The sequence below is a fragment of the Emys orbicularis genome, chromosome 9 (assembly GCF_028017835.1).
Source record: "Emys orbicularis isolate rEmyOrb1 chromosome 9, rEmyOrb1.hap1, whole genome shotgun sequence".
Lineage (NCBI taxonomy): Eukaryota > Metazoa > Chordata > Testudines > Emydidae > Emys > Emys orbicularis.
Window position 1 is genome coordinate 66323751 of NC_088691.1, and position 22815 is coordinate 66346565.

The following is a 22815-nucleotide window of genomic DNA, read 5'->3' on the forward strand; positions in this document are numbered from 1 at the left end:
AGTTGTGAGTAATACAGCATTAGCAGGTTTCCCAGCGAGGTCACTGGGAAAACCTCTGAACTGAGGGGTTTTTTTTAAAATAATCTCCTTGTACTAATAAGAATACAAAGATTGCCAAGGTTAGTCTAAATGTGCGCAACACAGGCTATACTGAGAATACTTCTAGTATTAAAAAACAGGTAAGAATACTCAGTTTCTACGGAAAGCACATCAATGCAGCCAAGCCCCTACTGAACGGGCATAGCAGTGGTGCTCTGTGCTCTACGGTGGCCCTTAAAAGGAGAGGCAGTTATTACGGAGTATTACTAACACCAAGGCTTGCAAGTCTATATTAAAAGATTTCTGCCGTAGTATGATGGACACTACAATGCTCAAAGGAAAATAAAACAAGACAAACTGGTTGTTCAGTATGCATCAAACTTTTATGTATAAAAGTCTCCAAAACTATCTGAACATCGATCCTAGCGATCTACTGCAAACAATGTCTTTTTCTGCACAGGTGTTTGGAAATCAAACCATACACTTAGCTTCAAAAGAATCTGTGTGCACTGAACACTGTTTCTAACTGCACATGACCAATATCAAAAATCTTAAACGGGAGAAAAATCACAAGCCAAAAAAGGCCACAAAGTGCATAAGGAGTCATTTGTAAGATAAAGCCATTGCACACAAACACACAGTTTAATGTATACTGAAGTACCACACTGGAGGAGTTAATTGCACTGCTTTGTTATACCAGTGTAGTGGCATTTATAGATAGAAAGCTACTGCCGCAAAAATCACTGTGAACATCTCATCCGAAGGGCAGCAGATTTAATCCTGGAAGTATTCAAGGTCTACGTGTTTGAAAAGCTATGTAGAATCTGAAACTTATTTCTCATACTCTGGATCTGGAAAACTTGGTAAGTTATGGCAGAACAAGTAACCGAACTAGCTAAGATATGCTGTCAAACATAATGCATTATTCTGTAACTAGTATTACAAAATATCAATTAAAACCAATGCCTGAATATTCAGATAACTGAAAGGACAGAGTTATACGGTTATCTGCAGTTTTGCACCCAGCTTTAGGTTGAAAAACAAGGGATAAGCAACTTTTAAGGGGAATGTTTAAACAAAATATTCTCAATTACCATCTTCTCCATCACTCTGAAAGTGGCTGGGGTTTCACTGAAAATGATCTACAGCAACTCCCAACTTACTACACAGGAATTGATCTATATGCTTTCCTATAGCTTTACACATGGTGAAGTATGTGCCCTCCTCCTTTAATCCAGGAGAAGTGTGGGTACTCTAGTCACTAGCTTGCATAAAGCTGTGTTTGATTGAACATTATATATCCTGCATCATGTAAAGCAGGTTCACTTGTTAGAATTTAACACTTCATTAAGACTCCTTAAAGACTGTTCTGCAATTCCAGTGTTAGTAGTGTGGGTCACATTACAGATCAGGTGAGGAGACTCCATGATCTGTTGTAACAGTACATCTTATGGTCTCCCTTAGATTCTAAAAGGGAGCAGAGATCTATGGTAATGAAAGCAAGAGGACTCAGTATTGGCATGCTTAGATTTCCAGTCCTGCTAAGAGACCGGTATCCTGCAGAGTTAAGCAATGAGAGCTTCTCACACAACTTTGAACTGTTCTGTCGCTACAAAAGGTGAGATTGAAGTACATTCTATTTTAGGTCCCTGTGCCACATTCCTTGAGATAGTAACACGGGAGTTGCATGCTGCAACTACTACCTCAGTCTCATCATTTGAGACTTAAGATGGAGTTGAATAGAAGTTTCAGACATACAAAGTTATGAATCTATGCTTTCATCCTCCTCACCCTAATAGGTTATTGTACACTGAAACAAAATGTATTGAAGACCAAACATTATGAGTGGAACAAGGCTATCCGTTGCAATAGAATACGATATATAACCTCCTCCCTCCAAATCACTGAAGCTCATGGTTTTGCATCATGTAAATTAACACATGGAGAGAAAATAGCAATTTTGAAGTAAGATGTGTTTAAAGGCATTCCCCTGGGGGCAGCTCCTTTGTCACATGGTCACAAAAGAACCATACAATAAGGCAGCAAATTGCTCATGGTTGCCTATAATCAATCTTCTATTTCGTCCATAGCTGCCTGTTCCTGATAGATAATTTTCTTCTGCCCACCACGTTGGCATTGATATTTGGTGGTCCACTGCAATCTTTTGGTCTTCCACCTTCCTAGAGATAGCCTTGTAACTTTGCTATCCATTCAGTAAGTAGACTACCACTTCATAGGTTGACATCATTATAGCTGTGTTTGGAATCTGTCTGACCAGATGTGTAGTTAGACCACGGTAGAGGGATCCATACCCTTCTTCTCGCACAAGCAAAGATAGTGTCTGGAAGAAAGCTCTGTATTTTGTTCCCTCTTCACGTAGTCTTGTTCGTACAACCTCTGTGTAAAGAAAGTAACACTTGGTTATTTTGGTCATCACATTGCAAAAAATGTAATGAAAACAAATTAATCAATTTAGCCGACAGACTAAGCAAGCATAAAACCCTCAACATCGTACACTCTTTAGATAGTAGGTAAAAAAGCCAACATGGCAATTACTGGGGCTGGGAATCTGGAAGAAAAAGACAAGCCATGTTCTTACAAGAGCAAAATAACCTAAAAGTTTAGCTATTTCCAGATGCCCAGTTAATGAGGTGAAGTGATGGTGCTTTGAGTGGCCCAGGTCCAACAAACCACTTAAGCATGTGAGTAATCACACTTGTTTCACCTTAAAATTAAGCATATTCTTAAGTACTTTGCTAGATTGAGACATAGTAAGCAGCATTACTGGGGAAAACGGAGCAAAAGAACAGCACAGTGAAAGATTGGAGGAGATCTTGCTGACATATCTCCCTAAACATTAAAAAGGAAAAGCAAGAGCTCTGTTGGTTACTTACTTGAAACTTACACAAATAATGAGCATAATATAGGGGTCCAAATGAAGCCATATGTCCCTGAACCTGTATGGACTGGATTACAGCAGTTCCCTGGTATACATTAATGTTATTGCTCAAAGGGGTCAGACTAAACATCTGTTTAGAAATACTGTAGCCTCTGGTTGACTTGCTGAATCAGAAATTGGCCATGCCAATTTTCTAAATCAAACAATAGACAGAAGTGTAGCTAAAACAAAGTATTCCTTTATTGGGACCTGATCCAGAGAATGATAGAAATCAATCAAAAGGCTCCTGCTGACTTCTTTGGGCTTTGGCTCAGGCTCTTAAGGAACACGCTTGCCCTTACCATGTGGATATGCTATAGATGTGGCACAGGTTTTGGAAGTGGCAGCAGCCATCATCATTCCAACAAAGTCTGAAGCTTCTTTTACAGATTCATCCTCACTGTCCATGCTAGAAGCAGTCTTAAATTCCAGTAGTTTTCGCTTAATACTCTCGTAAATAACAAAATGAATAACAGTTTCAGATATGCCTGCGTAGGAGGCCGACATTCCTCTGTAAAAGCCTTTAATTCCATCTGAATGATAGACTTTTCGGACACATTCGAACGCACTCATTTGCTTTTCTCCACGATTCCTGAAAGAGAAGGAACATTGAACTGGTTCACAATAATCATTTTAAATGATTAATTACACAATGTTTTGCTATAAACACAAGTCCTTTGGAAATAGCTGGCAAATCAATGCAAAGATGTTCCAATTCAAAAGTGTTTTAACAACATGCACAATTTCAGTACACAAGTCGTTCCATTGACTTCAGTATTACACATGCTTAAGTACTCTGCTGAATCAGGGCCAAAGGATGTACTGAACACTTAAAGGATTGTGGAGTCTCAGACAAGTCTCCAGCCTTCCTCATCTTCAAGGTTCGAAAATCAGCCTAAACCAGAGACAATCAAGGTATATAAATGTGTGACCATTAGAAAGTTAAGACTAAGGAACTGAAAGCCCCAGTTGCTTACAGTATGTTACTTATTACAGGACAATAGCTTAATGTTCAAAGGGAGCAAACAAACCACTAAACAGTAGTTCATTATATAAACTGATCCCACTAAGCCACAACTGAGGTCAAATAATTGTGCACATTGGGTCGAGCAGATTTTGTACTTGTAGGACACAAAAAAAGTTTTAGTCCTCAACATCCCCAACTTGCAAATGTAAGTTCAGCTGATCATTTATATTAGAAAATAAAACAGTGTGTATGTGTATATACCACATGGATCAGTTAATAATGAATTAATTTAATAAACTTGTTCCCACTTGCTATGTTTCACAAGGTACAAGTGGAGAAAACACACTTAACATGGAGTTATACAGAATGAGTATGAATCCACAATTCATTGGCTACCTGCATCACTTAAATAGATTCTGCCACCAGAGGTCTCTTGTAGGATTGAGTAAATTATACAAAATAATGCAGGACATTGCCCTTTAACTACTGCTAGAGGCATTTGGGACTATATTTTGTTTTATGTTGTCCCGACGCCTTTCTGAATTAAGGCATATGAACTCTGGCCTATATAGAACAGTTCCTTACCTTACAGTAACTGTGATTCTTCCAGAGGTTTTGTCTGTGTGGATCCCCACTTCAGGAGGCTAGCAAGCAGGGCCCACATGCAAGGCGGAATTTAACTGCCACTAGCTAAAGACTTAATGTAAAACTGATGACCCAAATTTTGCTTCTGATCTGGAGGCCAGGTCAATGATGTTTAATAAAAACAAGAGGATTACTCCAGGTGGCTGCTTTGCATGTTTCAGATACAGGGATATTTCTGAAACATATAGAGGCTGCAGCCTGGGCTTTAGTGGAGTGAGTCTTGATGTCCTCCTGCCATTTGGTGTCAGACAGAAATACACGGTGTAATCCATTTAGATAGGTTTGTCTTTGAACTACCTGGCTTAATGTCATAAAGAGGTGAGGGCATTGTCTAAGTGTACAGCTATACTAAAGCAAGGAGCCAGCATCCCAGCCTGGGCAGACAGACTAAAAATATCAGTGTGGACATTGCAGCACGGGTGGCAGCTTGGTCTAGCCACCCCAGCTTGGACACACCTCGGCCCAAGCCTGGAACCCCTCCTGCAACCCAAATCCCTCATCCCTGACCCCACCCTGGAGCCTGCACCCTCAGCCCAGAGCCCATGCCCCCTTCCACTCCTCAACCCCTTGCCCCATCCCGGAGCCCCCTCCCACCTTCCGAACCCCGTGGCCCCACCTTCCAGCCCAGAGCCCCCTCCTGCACCCCAAGCCCCTCATCCCCAGCCCCATCCCCCCCCCGTCCCCACACAACACACCCCAACTCCCTGTCCTAGCCTGGTGAAAATGAGTGAGTAAGGGAGGATGGAGTGAGCAGGGTGGGGCCTTGGGGAAGGGGCGGGGCAAGGGTGTTCAGTTTTCTGCCATTAGAAAGTTGCCAGCCCTAACCCAGCTATCCGTCACCATAGAGACTATTCAGTGCAGGATCAAGCAAAACTAGTGTAAGTCTGTCTACTCACGCGGGGAGGCACATTCCCAGTTGCAGCGCAGAGATACTTTAAAAGTTCTCATTTTATCCAGATAATGTAATAGGGCCCTGGTGATGTCCAGATAAAATAGAGAACAGAACATCCAAAGAGCAGTTTCAGGGACAGCTCAGTCTGGTTTGGTTGGGACTCTGAACCTTTATCTAATCTGCTGCCTAGATGACTGTGCAGGAGGGCTGGCACCTGTAGAAGGTGGTGGTTTCCTACAGGAGAATCTCGGAGGGTAATCCATAGGTCACTGCTGGGTGTAGCTATGTGGTCTGAGGTTGAGGTATAGATCCCCATTGATGTTAACACAGCCCTGGAAACTTTTAGTGAATGCAATGTGTGTTCAGTCAAAGTGCTGAACAAAGCAAAGGGAAATTCTCAATCATATTCTGTACCTTCCTTGGAATACCTGAGGCTTGCAGCCACGACACCCTTCACATTGTTACTGCAGAGGCCATGGACCAAGCTGCAGTATCCCATCTGAAGCATCTGACTGCCTGAAGAGCAGTTTTCACTACTAGTTGTCCCTCTGATTATGGATTTTAACTCTCCCTTGAAGGAGTTTGTTGAGAAAGGGAGATACCTTGTCCCACCTCAGGATTCCTACTTCAAGGATAACTCTGGGTAATTTGTTATACAGTTATTGAACAGAGGCAAAAGAATAGGCTTTCCTACCAAAGAAATTGATCTTTTGGGGATCTTTACCCTTGTGAATTGCTCTGACAGGATCTAGCTGCTAGCTGTCTCTTGTACCAAAAGAGTACAGAATTATTTGAAACTCCTTTCGGGAAACATATATTTTCTCCATTCTCTTTGCTATATGAGCAAGGGTAACAGGGTTCTACTACAGACTTTTAATTGATTCTAGGGTGCCCTCGTTTACAGACAGTGCTATCCCGCTTGGACAAGTGGAGTACAAGACATCGAGCAGCTTATGGGCCTTTTCTTTGATTACTGGTGCCTGAATTTCAGCTATACAAGAGCATTTCCTGAAAGATTTGAAAGTCATCACTGGGGCTAATGAGAGCGCCTCATCAGGAGGCAACAATGAGGGGTCTCTGGGAGAAGATGTATGGTATTGATCCAGTTGCTCCAGAGCTGCCTCTTCCTCTTGTGCTTTGTCTGTCCAGTTCTACAGAAGGTCTTTAAAGTTGATGTGGAAGGAGAATGAGAATATCTGCATTTGCATGATGAGCAAGAGAGATATCCAGTACTGGAGGTTCTAGACAGCAGGCCTCAGTATGCCCAATATGGCGAATGTGGTATATATGGCTGATTAGGCCATTGTGAGGAAGCCAGTGGTCTAAAATGTATATCACTGGCTGAAGGGGATGAACTGTCTTCAAACTGCAGGGAGCAGGGAAATGAGGGGAATTAGACCATCAAAATACAGGCAGAACTTACAGCCCAATGGTTTTGGATCTGCCATTACGCGTGGCAGTGGCACAGTGTGCCAAGTCAAAGTTGTAAAAAGGTTTGGGGGTGGGGTTTTTTTTGGAGTAAATAGAAACAAAAAGGGAGAGAATATACAGTAGGGAATCGAACCCTGGCTGAGCTAAGCTAGGGAAATGCTGTAGTGAGGTGGTGGACACCGCTGATTCCATCCTGCTGCCACAGATAGTACGTGAAACTAGGGGATGGTTGTGGCTGCTCTGCTTTTATACCGTTGGATAGGGATGGAGGGAGGACGGAGATAAGGACATGAATGGTACAGACATGGTCCCAAGGGACACTGTTATTTAAAGATTCTGATCCCACATGCATGATGCACATACGCACCTGAAGTGGAGATCCACACAGACAAATACTTGAAGAAATTGTCCTTGCATCTTGCACATTGAACAGGTGCATAAATGTGGATAGCATATTTTACTCTATGTATATACTCTGCAATATCACCTTGGAAGACCAGAACAATTTCCTTTTGTGCACCGCAAACACTGAGTCAACTCTTGCTCCGACTGAAATCAATGGGAGTTTTATCATTGACTTCAGTGGAAGCATCATCAGGCCCATTATAGCAGCCACTGATTTGAAGGGTTGTATTCTCTGCCTGAAATAATAATAATCACTGGATTGTAATGATTGGAAATGTAAGGGGAAGGACAAAACATTAAGGCACCTGCTTAAATACTGTGACTGTCAAAGAATAAGTCACATTTAAGTTGCACCCCTTTTAGCATCCCTTTCCCCATGTAAACACAAGAGTCTCATACAGGTACACCGATGTCCTACACATTGTACATCTGAGCAAAACCAAGCACTTCACTTGGCATTTTAGTGATAGGTTTGGGATTAAAATGCCACATTGATACTAGAATAAAGGCACTAAACAAGTTTTCAAATGTGAGAGTAGATAAATTTGGAACCTCAGCCACAAGAGGTAAAGGGGATTAAAATGCATCTACCCAAAGCACCATCCACCATAATCCAACTATTCTACAATTTTAATGTGAAGAGACTTCTATAGAAACAGAGGACCAAAGTTGATTTGATCTTACAGATTTTGCTTTTATTTGAAGTTGGCTGCTGCAGGTGACTTCGTGGACTTGTGCTGATATTTACTCTAGGTCTTGTACTTTGTTACTGCACTGATCCTTCTCGTAAAGAGTGATAACATTAATGTTTTTTACATTTCCAAGTCAAAGAAAGATAAAGATACCGGGTAAAATGTTTGTAAGTGCCTAGGAGAGAGACAAAGTAGGTGAGGTAATATTTTTTAAATCGGACCAACTTCTGTTGGTGGAAGGAACAAGCTTTCGAGCCACAAAGAGCTCTTCTTCAGGCCAGGGGAAGGAAGCAGATTGCCTATGTCCCTTAGGAGTCTAAGTCCATTTATTAGGTTTCCTAAGTATTTTAGGTGCTTTACCAGTAAACTATATCAGAAAGAAAAGGATGAATGATTCACTCATTTCTATGCTCTCCTTACTCTCCTATGCTACAAGTGAAAACCAACAATATTTGGTGTTCTTTGCTACTCTGTGGAGCAGCTTGTTGAATGTGTTTGCATGAGGGTATGGGAAGCAGGGCATGATAGTGGTATGAAGTTTATAGAAAAAGGAGGGATTGTAAACAAGTCAAAGTGGCTGGAGAGAGAATGTCATATCAGATCAAGCCAAGTCTCTCCCAGCTGTTCTAAGTGGATATGGGTCAGGAAAGAGATGCGTGTTATTTTCCAGCCTAACTAAATAATATAAAATAAGCCATCCTTTATCACAGTATCTATTTATGATTTTTAAAGTATTTAACCAGAATCCAGCCAATTTCGATTGAGCAGTCTGCTATAGAACCGCTTCTGGATCAGTGAAACCAATTTTTCCCTTTTATAAGCAAGCTCACGATACAGAAGATTAATAAAAAGAATACAAAACTACCTGCTTCAGGGATTCAATTAAGTAAGCAAATGTTTAATTAATGAGATTGAGATTGTTTAAAGCACTGTTAGTTTTGGAAATGGTCAAAGAGTGCTAGCCACCAAAATACTGTAGTACCTCCAGGCAACATCATACCACCATCCAATTAAATTACTGGGAAAAGGACAGTGTGCATCTCAGAATCAGGTTAACGTGTGGCCTTACCAACTGAAATCCTGACTAGAAAAACCACTCTCAGTTTAGAGGAGAGAATCAATTTTATAGCATCGTTCTGTTTCAATTATTAGACAATAAAATTGGTAAGCAATCCTAGTATGAAAAGGGTTCTTTACCTTGCATCGAGCTGTAATCGCGTCTTTATTAGCCAAATAGGATTGGTCGCTGTGATTGCAGTAAAACCTAAACAAATATTTAAAAGAAAATTAGGTTTGATAATGTCGTGAAAAACACAAACTTAGTTAAAAGTTAAATGTACACAATAAGGTACAGTCCACGAGAAAAAAAACTCAGACTATACTGATTTTTAAAAATCTTTCTATTGTAGGCCTCTACTGATATTTTATTACTTTTACAAGTGCACAGAGCCAATAAACTCTCCCCCCCCCTTTTTTATTTTACACTGACATTTCATACGTTCAATTCTTAGCAAAAAAGTTCTCCATATAAAAAATTTTCCCAATTGTACATATTTCTCTGCCAATCTATTTATACACATCCCTTTTTGACACCTTTGAACAGCAAGACTAGCTAGCTAAACTGATATTAGTCAATTAATTTGGAAAAGTTTTAATAAAAACACATTGCAAATGTAACTGAAGTGAATTGAAATAGTATAAAAACATTCTCTACAGATTTAATTTACTACCTGAAATACAATCTGAGTTTAAAAGCATGCAAACTGAATGTCTACTACGATGCAGCTAAAAGGCACAAAATTACTGTATATTAAAGACATTTTAATATTGAACTATAACAAATACTTAAATTGGAGAGTTTATTAATAGTCCAATGTTTTATTTAGAATTCAAAAGCAAGGATTGTTGGTTGGCCCCAGGAATACTTGTGCAAGCATACAAACGTTAAAATTGTTTAAAAAAATGGATTGCATATCTACTACTAACTAGTCAGACAGCAATTATTTGGGTTTGCATTAGGGCTAATTCTAAAAGATTTTGTTTTCTGTCCACTTTAAAAAAAAAAAGAAAAAAAGAAAAAAGAAAGAGCTTCTCTTGCTCCTGCACAACCAAGCAGAGTCAGATGTAACTCTGGATAAATTTACTTTTGTAGTACCATACATGCACCATTAATCAGGTGACATGTCTGCAGGAGGGAACAGAGAAAGGGAAGAGCTGGACATTTGCCAAGCAGCAAAAGATAATTTTGATACTTTGTGCTTCCTGAGTGACACACACTACTTGCATATCACTATACAGTCTCCTGCCCGCCTGCAAGCAGATGGACTCAAGGGCCTGGGAAAGTGTCAAAGAGTATCTTGTTCAGTGCATTTCTGATGCACACCTCAGCTACACAAAACAGGGCTTTGATAAGTTTGTTTAAGAAGATCATTTACAATTACACATATTTAAGCAGAACTGCTTGCATACCAGTTACTTCTGTTCAATCACCATCTATGTTTACACTGAAAACTTGTACACAAATGACTGAAGTACTCAAAAACAGAAATGCCAAAGGATCTTAACTGTTTTAAAAATTTATTTTGGAGTTTTTTACATTTTTAAAAATAGATTATTAAATCCTAATTTGAGATCTCAAATTACACTACAAAAATAACCTTAACTATCTATGCTTCTTAACAGCTACTAAGATCATTCGAATACCTCCAAAGATATAGCTGCAGTGCTGTGCCAAAGTTGTAGAAAACTAATAAACACAATTTAATCTCTCACTTACAAGTCAATGTGTTTAAACAAACTCCTTCAATGCCCTCCCAATTAAATATCTTCATATTAACTTGCATTTTGAAAGTTACTAGTGCATACACCTAAAATGTAGATTATAAGAGTACTTTTATGAGGATAATTTGATTTTCTGTTTAACTAAACAAGCGCAAGTGCCTTGGGGTTGCTGTATGCACAGTACTTTAAACCTGTGCAGGAAGTGTAAAATGTTATCAAAACAGAATGGTAGTATTTTACACCCAGTTTGCACATCTGTAAATAACTACACAATATAGAAGGAAATGGAGAATTAGACCCAGTTAGCTTTAGTGATGGGTCAGAATGGCCCTAAAAGGGCACGGTGTAAAATATCTGTAAAAAGAAAATTCCCTTAGAAACAACTCTTATTACAAGAGTATATGCCTCTTATACCAATTTTACACGAGTGCAACGTCACCGATTTCGCTGGAGTTACTCCTCATGCTAATGTAAGAAGTGGAGGGTAACCAATCCCTTTATATATTCTTAAATTTCTATAACACTATTAATTATCACTAACAGAATTTGCTTATTCACTACCTTAAATCATAATCCTTCCACAAGAACATCACAATGGGTTGTGGTTGAAAGGAATTCATTTTTAAGCCAAAGATTTTGATTTAAGATGGAGAAATAAGAGCAGGAACATGTGAACTTTCAGGAAAAAAAAAGATCTCGTTTCCAGAAAAATACTTTCAGTTAAAAGGAACACTAAACAGTAAAACACAGGGCCAAATTCTGCTCTTAGTTATACCACCGTAATCTATTTTTAGTGCCTATACTTCAGGAGATTTACATGAATGTGTAGGGCCCTACCAAATTCACGGTTCATGTCAGTCAATTTCACGGCTACAAGGTCTTAAAATTCAGTTTACATCTGAAATTTCATGGTGTTGTAATCGTGGGGGTCCTGATTCAAAAGGGGATCGTGTGTGGGGGGGGGGTTTCCAAAGCTGTTGTAGGGGGGTTGCAGGATTGCCATACTCATATCAGAGTTTCCTGTAACTGGAGGAGGCTCCTGAAGGTGGAGGTAGGTCTCATCTACCCAGTGCTGCTAGGAGTGCCCCACCCAGGGGCTCCTAGCTGCCAGTCAGGGCCAGTGGTGGATTAACGTATGGGGCCCTGGACAATTGGAAAAATGGGTGCCACAGCCCTGGCAGGAGCTGAAGCCCCAAGCTCGGGCAGCCCGGAGCCCGGGCAGGAGCCATGGGGGGCAGCAGCCCTGAGTCCAGGCACCCTGAACCCCATCTGGAGCCACCAGGGGTTGGGTGGGGGGCAGGGAAGCCTGGAGCTCGGACAGGAGCTGCGGAGGGTGAAAGCCCCAAGTCCCAGCTGGAACCGTGGGGAATGGCAGCCCCCAGCCCAGGTCCCTGAGCCTGGGCAGGAACCTCAGTCATTACACCCCCAGCAGGAGCCACAGTGTTGGGGGGCAGCAGCTCCAAGCCCAGGCACCCATAGCCCGGGCAGGAGTCTGGGGGGGCTGGCAGCTCCCAGTCCAGGTCCTGAGCCTGGGCAGGAGCCGCAGCCACTACACCCCCAGCTCCAGCAGAAGCCACAGGCGGCAGGAGCAGCCTGAGCACCCAGAGCCCCAGCAGGAGCCACACGGTGGGGGGTGGGGGGGGAAGGAGCATGGAGGCGGTAGCAGGTGGAAGCCCCAGCGCTAGGATGCCCTGAGCCATAGCAGGAAACACAGGGAGTGACAGCCCCAAACCCGGGCATCCCAAGCTCCAGCAAGAGCCGTGGGGCGGGGTGGGGGGGTGGGAGGCAGCAGCCTGGAGCCCAGCTCTGGGGCTGCTGCAGCGCACAAGTGTATCACCCTCACTTCTACGCTGCCTGTGGAGGTGAGTCTGATCTCCCCCCCATAACAGCCATGCAGGGGAAGGACAAGTCCTGTCCCTCCCCAGCCTGGCTGATTTCGGGGAGATCAGATTTCATGGGAAGGGCTTATTTCATGGTCCATGACTGTTTTTCATGGTCGTGAAATTGGTATGGCCCTACGAATGTGAGAGCAGATTCTGGTCCAGTGACTCAGATTTATAAACTTTCACTTACACACTAAATTTTAAAATCGGACAGCAAGACAAAAAGGTATTTCACTTGCCCCTGGTATTTATTTATTTTCCTATTTAATTAAATGCTTCTATAATAAAAAGGCTATGCCTGTGTTACCACTAGATTGTATTTGTAATAATTATTTACTCCTCCAAGACTCCTCCTGTCCTAGTGACCCAAGACGATCAATCTCACTGGGTTCAGGTAAAGCTCTTGGCCCCAGACCCATATGGAGGAGGTAGTGGAGATGGAGGTGCAATATCTGAGTAGGAGGGGCTGGAGTCACTGTCCCTCCCCCTAGGGCAGAAGCAGGCATGGCCCTTGTTAGTCATTTGGAAAAGATGCAGTTTAACTCCACCCACTGCTGACCTCTGTCCATTGTCAATACATGCAGGCTGAGATGAGACATAGCTAGGTCCCATCCTGTCTAGAAATGCCCATTCTAAGCTGTCCTGTGAAATGTTCTTTGTTGTATTTAACTTATGGGCTTTCCTATATTCATCACCACAGTATTAGAGCACCTCAAATAATTAATTAACTTAGCCTTACAACAGCCCTGTGCGGTAAGGAAGCATTATTCCTATTTTAAAGACTGGGAAATTGAGGTACAGAGAGGTTTAAGGCCCAACCTTGCAATCAGTGTCCAATAATTGTGGGCGTCCAATTTGAGGCCTGATTTTCACAAGGTACTGAGGGTAGGGGGTACTTCTGAAAAATCAGACCCTGTGGGCCTCAAGTAAAGCACCCAAAAATGGAAGCATTCAAAATTATTGGACACTTGATAATACACGCCTAAATAATTTGTCTTATGTAACAAAGGAAGCCTGTGGCAGAGCTTCTGTTAAGAACAAGACAGCTACAACTCCCCCTCTGTGCCAGAGTAAGGTAGGTGAGCATGTTGTGTGTGGCTCCCTAGGCCTAGTGTCCTCCATTCTCTCATGTGGCTTTTACTCTCAAAATGTAAACAGTATCAAATGTTAGAGTATCAAAGTTTTAACTGAGTAATTCATAAGTTAGCAACAAGTGAATGTTGTCGCTTGATAAAATATCCTGTATTTTAGTTTTACGTGAGTTTTGTAAGAGAATACTAAATGGACAGATCAGAGGTGCTGATCAACATAACACTCTTACATTTTGTTGCCTGCTGTCTAGTGCCTTTTGCAAATTATATCTGAATTTCAGATTGAAACAATTATTTAAGTTTAATCTCTGGAGCCAAACAATTGACCAAGAACTAAAAACAGGTAAGATCCCAGGTATTCCTATTCTGCATCATCTTTGAAAGTTTGGCTTTATTCATAAGACAATTGCAATTGACACAGATGCACGTGAATATGTAATGCTGGATTAAAAATCCAAAGTAGTAAAATAAAACAAACCAACCAACCAACCAAAAAAGAAAGAGTATCAAAGACATCCTCCTCTTTTACCATTATGGCAACATAGGATATCAGCTGCAGCATTTTAAATGCAGCTATGAAATACTTTGAAAAATCAAATGTCCTGGCTATAGTCGACAAGGGACCTTTAATTAGCCAACATGGCTAAGTAAATCGCAGCTATCAGTGAAAGGTATTCTCCACCTTTCCCTGAACTGCACTGAAAAAAAATTAACTCTACTCCAGAGTTAAAGAGAAGTAATGTTTTCGCACAGTGCACATAAATTGGAATTCAGATAACAAAAGTGCATTCCCCTTATTTTGTGTATTTAATAGATATTACAAACCCAAAGTGTGGTTCTTACACTAGAGGCTGCAAGAGACGCTCAGTTCAGTACTCACGAGGTTTAAGTTAGTCCATATTTCTGCAGGAAGTGACCTGCGGATGGGGAGCATGAGATGACACGATCTCACTCTTTTCACGGGAGAAATGTACAGTAAATGCCTAAAATAGACACAGGCTTTTCTGTATCATAACAACAAGCAGTGACCTCATCAGACACATGTGTACAAATTGAATCCCATTGGAAGGATTTGTGAATTAGTTACTGTGAGATCTAACTTTTTCAGGTTAAAAGTTTAGGGGAAAAAAAAAGAAAAAAAATCAGAACAGGCCACAGATATTAAAATATTTTTGTAAAATGCACTGAGTACTGAAATTTCTGCCATTTGCAGCAGTTCAAATTTACAGCTTGTAAATACTTACCTATAATCACATACTTAAAAAAAAACAAAACAAAAAACAAAACAAAAAATCAGTTAAAAAATGCTAACCTTGTCACATCGAGCTGAGAAAACATAGTTAGATGTCTTTCGACATCAGGGCCAGGCTTCGTATTGCCAGAAGTCACTGACATCAATGGGTTAATGACCTACAAATATATTTATTTATTTGCTATTCATTCAGCAATACTCTGTCAATACTGATTAGTTTAAATCACAAAACCAAAATGTTTCCCTACTGTAGTCAATTAATATCCAATTGGACACAAAAATTTATTACAAACTGCATTTTGCTCCTGCATTCCAGGCTCAAACAAGGTTTACTGACTCTGTTCCTCAACTGTGCCAAGATTTGCAATTGTACTCCATTTAAAACTAACTTGTGGATCATTTTTAAAATAAAAAAATGCAAAACAGATAGACCGACAGACAAAATCCAAGGAGGATTCTAGCCTCAGTTACATCAACAGGGTTGCACAAGTGTAACCGAGAGCAGAATTTATATGGTGTGCTAAATCCTTAGGTACAACCTTGGAACAGAGAAGGAACTAACAAACATCTTGACAGACACAAAAATATCCTTATTTTGTTTCCATTAAGGAATGTTTTCTATACGGTCACAGTCTAAGTATGGAGAAAAAAAAAAAAAAAAAAAAACATCATGATCCACTGGACTGGAAAGAATGCAGTACAGTTGTATGTTATAAAAATCTTTGTTCATAGAGAAGTGTAATATTTTAGGAATGAAAGTGATGTGAACTGTATGTTGGAAGCCTGTATACAGTAACAAGGAGGATCTCCCTGAAAGCCTAAACATGTGTCGATTTCCACTTGTATACCATTTCCATTACTAATAGAGGCCAGTAGCACAATTTATCTGCCACAGAATAAAAGTGACTGCTGTTGATTTCAGTGAGTTACTTGTATCTTGTAAAGGGAGAGTCAGGCCTAGGAATCATAAGCCTTAAGTTATATTGAACATTTTCTTAAAGAGTGAAGAAGGTACCTTAACTTCTTCTTGCTCCTAAAATATCACGTACAGAGGACAATTCTTCCACTCCTTGTTTAAACTTTTAGGATCAAATTCTAACCTCAGCTACCTGCACACAACTTTATTTGAAATCACTGGAACATAAACACATGCTTAAATGCTTTGCCAAATCAAGGCTCTAGGCCCCGGTCAGACAAAGGGCTTCGCAGAAATCATCATAAGTCCCATGATTAAAAGATATAGGTACTTATCAAATTGTGTACTGCACAGTATACTGTTAAGCAATGAATAAAGTTCTTTTCTTGAGCTACAACTAGAGGTTATATTCAAGGAAAATTAAAGACAAGTGTCTTGAATTCTCCTTAAAGGAGGATATCTATGCCAAACCATTGTCTTATTATTTATTATTAATCATTATTATCTATGACAAATCAATGGATACATCATCATTTCAGAAGACAAGCTGCATGGTACAAAAGCAGCATATGGTCTTTAAATTTTAGAAGCTTTTTGTACAAAAAAGTACCACCTGAACAGAAAAAGTGTACTACAGTAACTCCTCACTTAAAGTCGTCCCAGTTAACGTTGTTTCGTTGCTGATCAATTAGAGAACATGCTCGTTTAAAGTTGCGCAATGCTCCCTTATAAAGTTGTTTGGCAGCCGCCTGCTTTATCCACTGCTTGCAGAAAGAGCAGCCCATTGGAGCTAGCTGGTGGGGGCTTGGAACCAGGGTGGACAGGCAGCCACACTATCAGCTCCCTGCTCCCCTAAGTTCCCTGTGGGGCAGCTGCCCAGCAGGCTATCAATTGCTGGGCAGCTCAGCTGTTCTTCCCCGCACTGCTGTGTGCTGCTCCTGTCCTCTGCCTTGGAGCTGCTCCCAGGAGCCTCCTGCTTGCTGTGCAGAAGGCGGGGGGGGGGAGGGGGAGGGGCAGAGGAAGAGCTGCTAATGTCAGGGTGTCCCCCTCCCTCCGCTCCTGTATCCCCATCTCCTGTACCTTATCTCCACTGCGGGGGGTTGGGGGTGGGGAAAAGGGGACACTACAGGGCTCAGGACAGAGGGAGCTTGCTGGCAGTAGATGCTTTCTCAATTTGCTAATCTACTTAAAAAGGCAATGTACTTAGAGTGGGGTCAGCGTACTTAAAGGGGCAACACGTGTCTCTCTCTCTCTCTCACACACACACACACACTCACTCACAGGGGGTGTGTCTCTGTCTCTCTCTGCCATGCTGTCTTCCTCCCTCCCCCCTCCATTCCTGCTACCTTATAGAGAGTGTGAGGCTGCATTAACAACGTGTTAACCCTTGAGGGCTCAGCCGAGTGCTGGTTCATCATTTAGCAGTAAGGCATTCCCTGGGAAATAGCCCACCCTCTGACTTCCACCTCAACCAAGCTTCACAATCATCATTGCTGTGTACAGTATCAAATTGTTTGTTTAAAACTTATCCTGTGTATGTGTGTGTATATATATAAAATATAATCTTTTGTCTGGCAAAAAAAAAAAATTCCTTGGAACTAACCCTTCCATTTACATTAATTCTTATGGGGAAATTGGATTCGCTTAACATCATTTCACTTAAAGTAGCATTTTTCTGGAACATAACAACATTAAGCGAGGAGTTACTGTATGTGAAATCGCTTAATTCAGTTTACTACTGAAACCAATGACAGCTACAAAAATATATATCTAAGTTGATCAATTTTACTATTTGGTGGAACAAGTAATTTCTCTGATTATCATATCATTTAAGTAAGAAAACAATCATAACAAGTTTTTAATATGAGACAATTTCAAGAGGCTAACAAATTAGTACTTAGAGAGGTTTACAATTCTGTTCCTAGGATTTACTGCATTCTTAATTTTCAAGTTACTTTGCATTGTACGGCAATACAAATCTTGCAGGCAAAATTGTTAATAGCTGATTTTAGTGCATTTTCTCAAAGACATTATTAGAATTACAAAATGACAAGGTTAGCATTTTTCTAGAAGCTATGTTAAATTTTAACTATGGCCCTTTATAGTAGTTATCAGACTAATGCCTAATGTACTAAGAATCAAGAGATTATTCAGATTTAGCACAGAACTTTGTTTTACATGGCTTCTAGAGAATTTCTAGAGCATACTGAACTAGGCTATTTCAAGAAAGAAAGAAAATTTGCTACCTTCAGTGTGAATCTGCATGGGGCATTCAGTTTCACCAACCATGGGGTTTAGGTGCATAACTGCAAAGCTAAATGTTAATGCTCATCAGTACTGCATGAGTACTCTGATACAATAACGTCAAGAAAACAGCCACAGAAATGGGAGAAAGTGTTCTCAGTAATTAAACTGGTGTACAATATGCACGTCCAAATGTAACCACAAAGAGGCGGATGGCTACTAAGGCTCAAGGATGTTCATCCAGCACCCGATAATCATGAAGGCAAATCACAGTATCAGCCTTTGGGGTAGGAAACAAAGTCAATGAACAGATACAAAACTAACTGACAAACCCAGAATCAGTATCTGCATGCGGATTGGGAAAATTGCTACTGTATATATTTACAGAGGTTCTTTTCATCAGGAAGCAATGAGTACAAGAACATCCAAAGATAAGGGATATTCAGAACCTACATTTATTTGCAGGATTGCATACATTATATATGTGGTCTTCAATTAAAAAGAAAAAAAAGATTGCTAATCCAGTTTCATGTCTTCAGCTCCTTGTCAAGAGAAAAATAACATTTCTTTAAAATTCTGAAGAAAAAAGAACACAGGTAATCGAAAAAGCTTTAACATAAGCAGGGTCTCTGAAGCAGTTAATTGATTGGGATGAATTGTAATTAAGTTAAGTTTTCTTTGTTCTCTCTTCCTCTTCAATCCTTCTCACCCATAAAACCCACAGCCATGTGATGCAGAGATACTTTATTACCTCCAGGAAGGCATTAGTTCCATGCCTTTTCTATTTTTAAAAAACCTCAAACTACTGGCCTTAGGGGGCACCTCATTCTATCATGGAAAGATTAAACTTCACTACTATTTATCTCTCTTGGATTTCTCTGTGGCACCCATCACTGTATTACATAAGCACAGATCTAATGCCACTTTGGTCTCCCACCTAGATACTGAATTCTATGTGCCACAGTCAATTATCTGCTTTAGGACATTCCAGGGTTTTCCACATTGATCCACTGGTCTATTAACTACACATTTAACTGCACATTTGATATTCTTAAAGCCCAAAACATAGACAAGCAGTATCATATATTGATTACATAATTTGGTGTGAGTTAGCCAATTTCATTTCTGTTATGCGTAAGCGGCCAATGTTCAGCCCTAAAATATGCATAGAATAAATAGTATTTTTAAAATATTTTTTTTCCCCATGAGCAGCAGGTATGGCCTGGCAGGTGATATTTGTGCTTCCCCAACACAGTTTTGCCAACCTGACTTTTCATACCCCTGGTTTACCTCCCCCAAATAGAGATTACGAACCAAGTATCATTGAGTGGCAGCTCTGTTGCGCTGGTGGAAATACTTTAGGGACTACATTTAAATGACGGAACCATTTCATTCTGGATCTATCCAAGTCTGATTCTATAGTTTCAGAGGTGCTAGGCCAATATATTAATGTACTCTGCAAACTAATTTCTAATCCCTCTTCCAAGCCACAATCTAGGTTACTTAACACTAAAGAAAACTTGAAATATTTTAGCATTTGAACATGGGACAGATGTACACTTTACCAAGACCCATCTGCATATTTCAGAGAAGCCAAAACATGTAGCATATAAAAAAAGTTGTAACAAAAAAATCAAGGGAAGGGGGAAAGAATACATTTTTGTCTCCATAATTTTACAGTAATGTAGACAACATTGTTTCTAGTTTGCTAAGCAAAAATAATTACTAAATGCATGCCAGTTTTCCTAGAGAACTTGTTCACGCATACACAGTTACAGACACCCATTAACATAAAGGGCAAGTTTTATGCATTCGTTCTCAAGCTGGCTTCCCTATTTAACATTCGGGGGAGGAGGAGAAAGAAGCACCTACACAGATATCTAGCTACTACATCCAGAATAATTCAGGCACTTCTTATTTTTACAATTTCACATTCATCACAGCCTCTCAATCATTAGCAAGCCTCTAGAATAAAGAAGGCAAAAAGTTACAGATCCTTACCTGCCACTCCAGCTGAAATCATGTGTACCTGGGTAGAGTCTGGCTCAAAAATACTGTTCAACTTTTCCTTGCAATTTGAGTAAGCAGCAAAGTATATTGCTCTAAAATTAGAATAAGATTCAAGTTATATTATTGTATCTTATGCTCAGATGTACCTACAAGTAGTGCTAATGCATGAGAGACACTGGCTTCATTATACTACTGTACTGCAAGCAGATGTTAGCTAATCACTAAAATATACTTGCTATACAAAAAGCTGTTCAAACCATAATTCTGCAAAGCAGTTGGAATATTTAGGAATGATGAAACAGAATTAAGAAAAAAATTAAAGGAATGGGGTCAATTTACAATCTTCATATCTCATTACCTCTGTAATGCATCCAATCCCCATGGACCTCAAAGAGAGAGGAGGTGTGTGCACATAAGAGGAGATTGTGAACCTGGAGTACTAACGTCTCTGGGTCATGCTGAGTGGCAATGCTTTGCTTAATTTGCAGATGGAGTTGTTACTGCAGACACCCCTAACAATGCAGTGTCAAGCAGTGCTGTCCGTAAACCCATTTTAATGGCATTACCAAATGACAGAACAAGTAAAACGTTTGTAATTGACATGTAAGATCTGCCTCAGGGTGGCAAGATATAAGTTTATTTCTGGCTTCTGAGTTGCTTTATTAAACACATGAATTTTACATGGTAAACTGGAAATACCACCTTTCCAGCTTCCAGTCTTTCTCCTTGTTCAGTTTTGTTTTAACATCTCAGAATAAGTGTTTTAACTTTCTAACTGAATACATGTAAAAGAAATGAAGAGTAGCAACGATTTTTTGTAAATTTGCATCAAATACAAAGTTATATAAAACTGTGTTTATTAGCATCTAAACTAATTTCTTTATCAATTAAAAAGTTACTGTTCGCTTGTTACAACTACAAAACTTATTTTGTAAAAGAATAGAAAACATACATGCTTAGTGACATTTTTAGGTTGGTGATAAGGCTTGTGCATTTTTAAATACATACATAAAATCTACAGGAGTGAAAATATAAACATTAATTTAACCTCATTAGTTATGCAAACATGTTTTTCTTCCCAGCAAAATGATAAAGTGCTTGCTTTATGCTGTGTAATTTTTTTAAATGGGATTTGAACCCAGTTGAGTAATGCTGTATATGTTATGAAACAAGCTTCTTTACAGCTTATTCAAACAAAGAACTGCTGTTAAAGCCACTTACCAAATGCTTAATTGAAACAAACAGTATTTGAACAAAGCTGATGACTGGAAAAAAACATGGATGTGCTAATTTATAAAGCTAAACACATTACCAAGTGGACAATTCTAGCGAGAGCACTGGAAAAAACAAGCGACCGTATTTGAGCCCCTTTTTGAAAAAGAGAACATTGCAAAGTAACCCATGTAACAAAATTAATGTACAGCAGAGCTGCATTTAGAATTAATTTTGTGAACACATGAAATAGTTTTATAATAGTTTTCAGGTTGGTGTGTGAAAGTAATTAACACTACAGGCTCCATTACTACCTAACAGAATTTATGGTATATGAGTGGTGTACGTGTTGGGTCTGTACAACAAGGTCAGAGCAAAAATATGCCACTAAAAATTGTGCAGGGAAGGACAGCCCAGGGGTTGGGATGCCAGCCTGGGACTTAGAGACTTGAATTCAATTCTCTACTCTATCACCGACTTCTTGAGTAATGTTGGGCAGAGAGTTGTGTCTCAATTCCTCATCTATAATATTGGTTTATAGCATTTCCCTAAAACACAGTGGTGTTGTGAGGATAATTCCATTAAGGATTGTGAGGTGATCAGCCATTTACTCTACAGTGTGCAATAGCTATGAAGTAGAGATTCCTATGGGGTAGAGCAAAAACTTTTTAATTAGGTCCATCTGTAAAGGGAAATTTTTGAAAGTGTGAAAGAATTAAGCTATTCAAACAAAATCTAAGCATTTAATTAAAATTATAAGAACAGAGTACCTTCAAAGAATTGCTAATGTCTCATGAAAACTTGATGAAAAAATTCTATTTAGAAACAACTCTTTCCTGTATGTGTGATATTTTCAAGTTTTAATTTCTCAATTCTTATGAGGGATATTTGCATGAAAACAGAGTCTGTTTCTGCAGTGCTGATCTACTCCTGTAGCTGATTAGGACATCGCTCATGACAACGGAAGCCAATTACACTGTCATTCATGACATCAAGTGGAGAAATAAGCAACAGAACAGATTCTGTTCTTGTACAGATACCCAACAACAACAAAATAAAGTAAAAGGAAATAAAGTTAACAGTTCCCATACATCAGTTTGGTAACAGAATGACATCCAAAGCTTTCCCATGAGGCACGAGTGAGTGTTTAGGGACAAGACAACCTCCCCAACATTTTCAGGATGACTTAAGGACTTAAAGAGACTTTCAATCTCCAGTTTGTACAATTCTAATTACAAATCTTCATTCTCCCCTCTTTTGAATTCTTATACAAATTTTAGCAGTTGGTATCTTGAAAACAGCTGGAGCTAAAAACTTATTAGCTAAAAGTTTATACCCGAGCAGATGAAGAGAATTCTGCTCTCAATAATCTTGTCAGAAATTAAATGAGGGCAGTCAAGGTCATAATCAGAATGAT

At 39.8% G+C, this 22815-nt stretch overlaps 1 protein-coding gene across 1 annotated transcript in view; it reads right to left on the reverse strand.

Moving 5' to 3' along the window:
* Nucleotides 1–449: 449 nt before the first annotated feature.
* SLC25A36 (solute carrier family 25 member 36) overlaps nucleotides 450–22815 on the reverse strand; it is a 59037-nt gene continuing 36671 nt past the window's right edge. The window contains exons 4-7 of the mRNA XM_065410753.1: nucleotides 20178–20278; nucleotides 9207–9273; nucleotides 3280–3569; nucleotides 450–2436 (exon numbers count right to left, since the gene is read on the reverse strand). Of these exons, the coding sequence (XP_065266825.1) occupies nucleotides 2243–2436; nucleotides 3280–3569; nucleotides 9207–9273; nucleotides 20178–20278 (652 nt within the window). The 3' untranslated portion in view covers nucleotides 450–2242. The remainder of the gene's footprint in view (nucleotides 2437–3279; nucleotides 3570–9206; nucleotides 9274–20177; nucleotides 20279–22815) is intronic.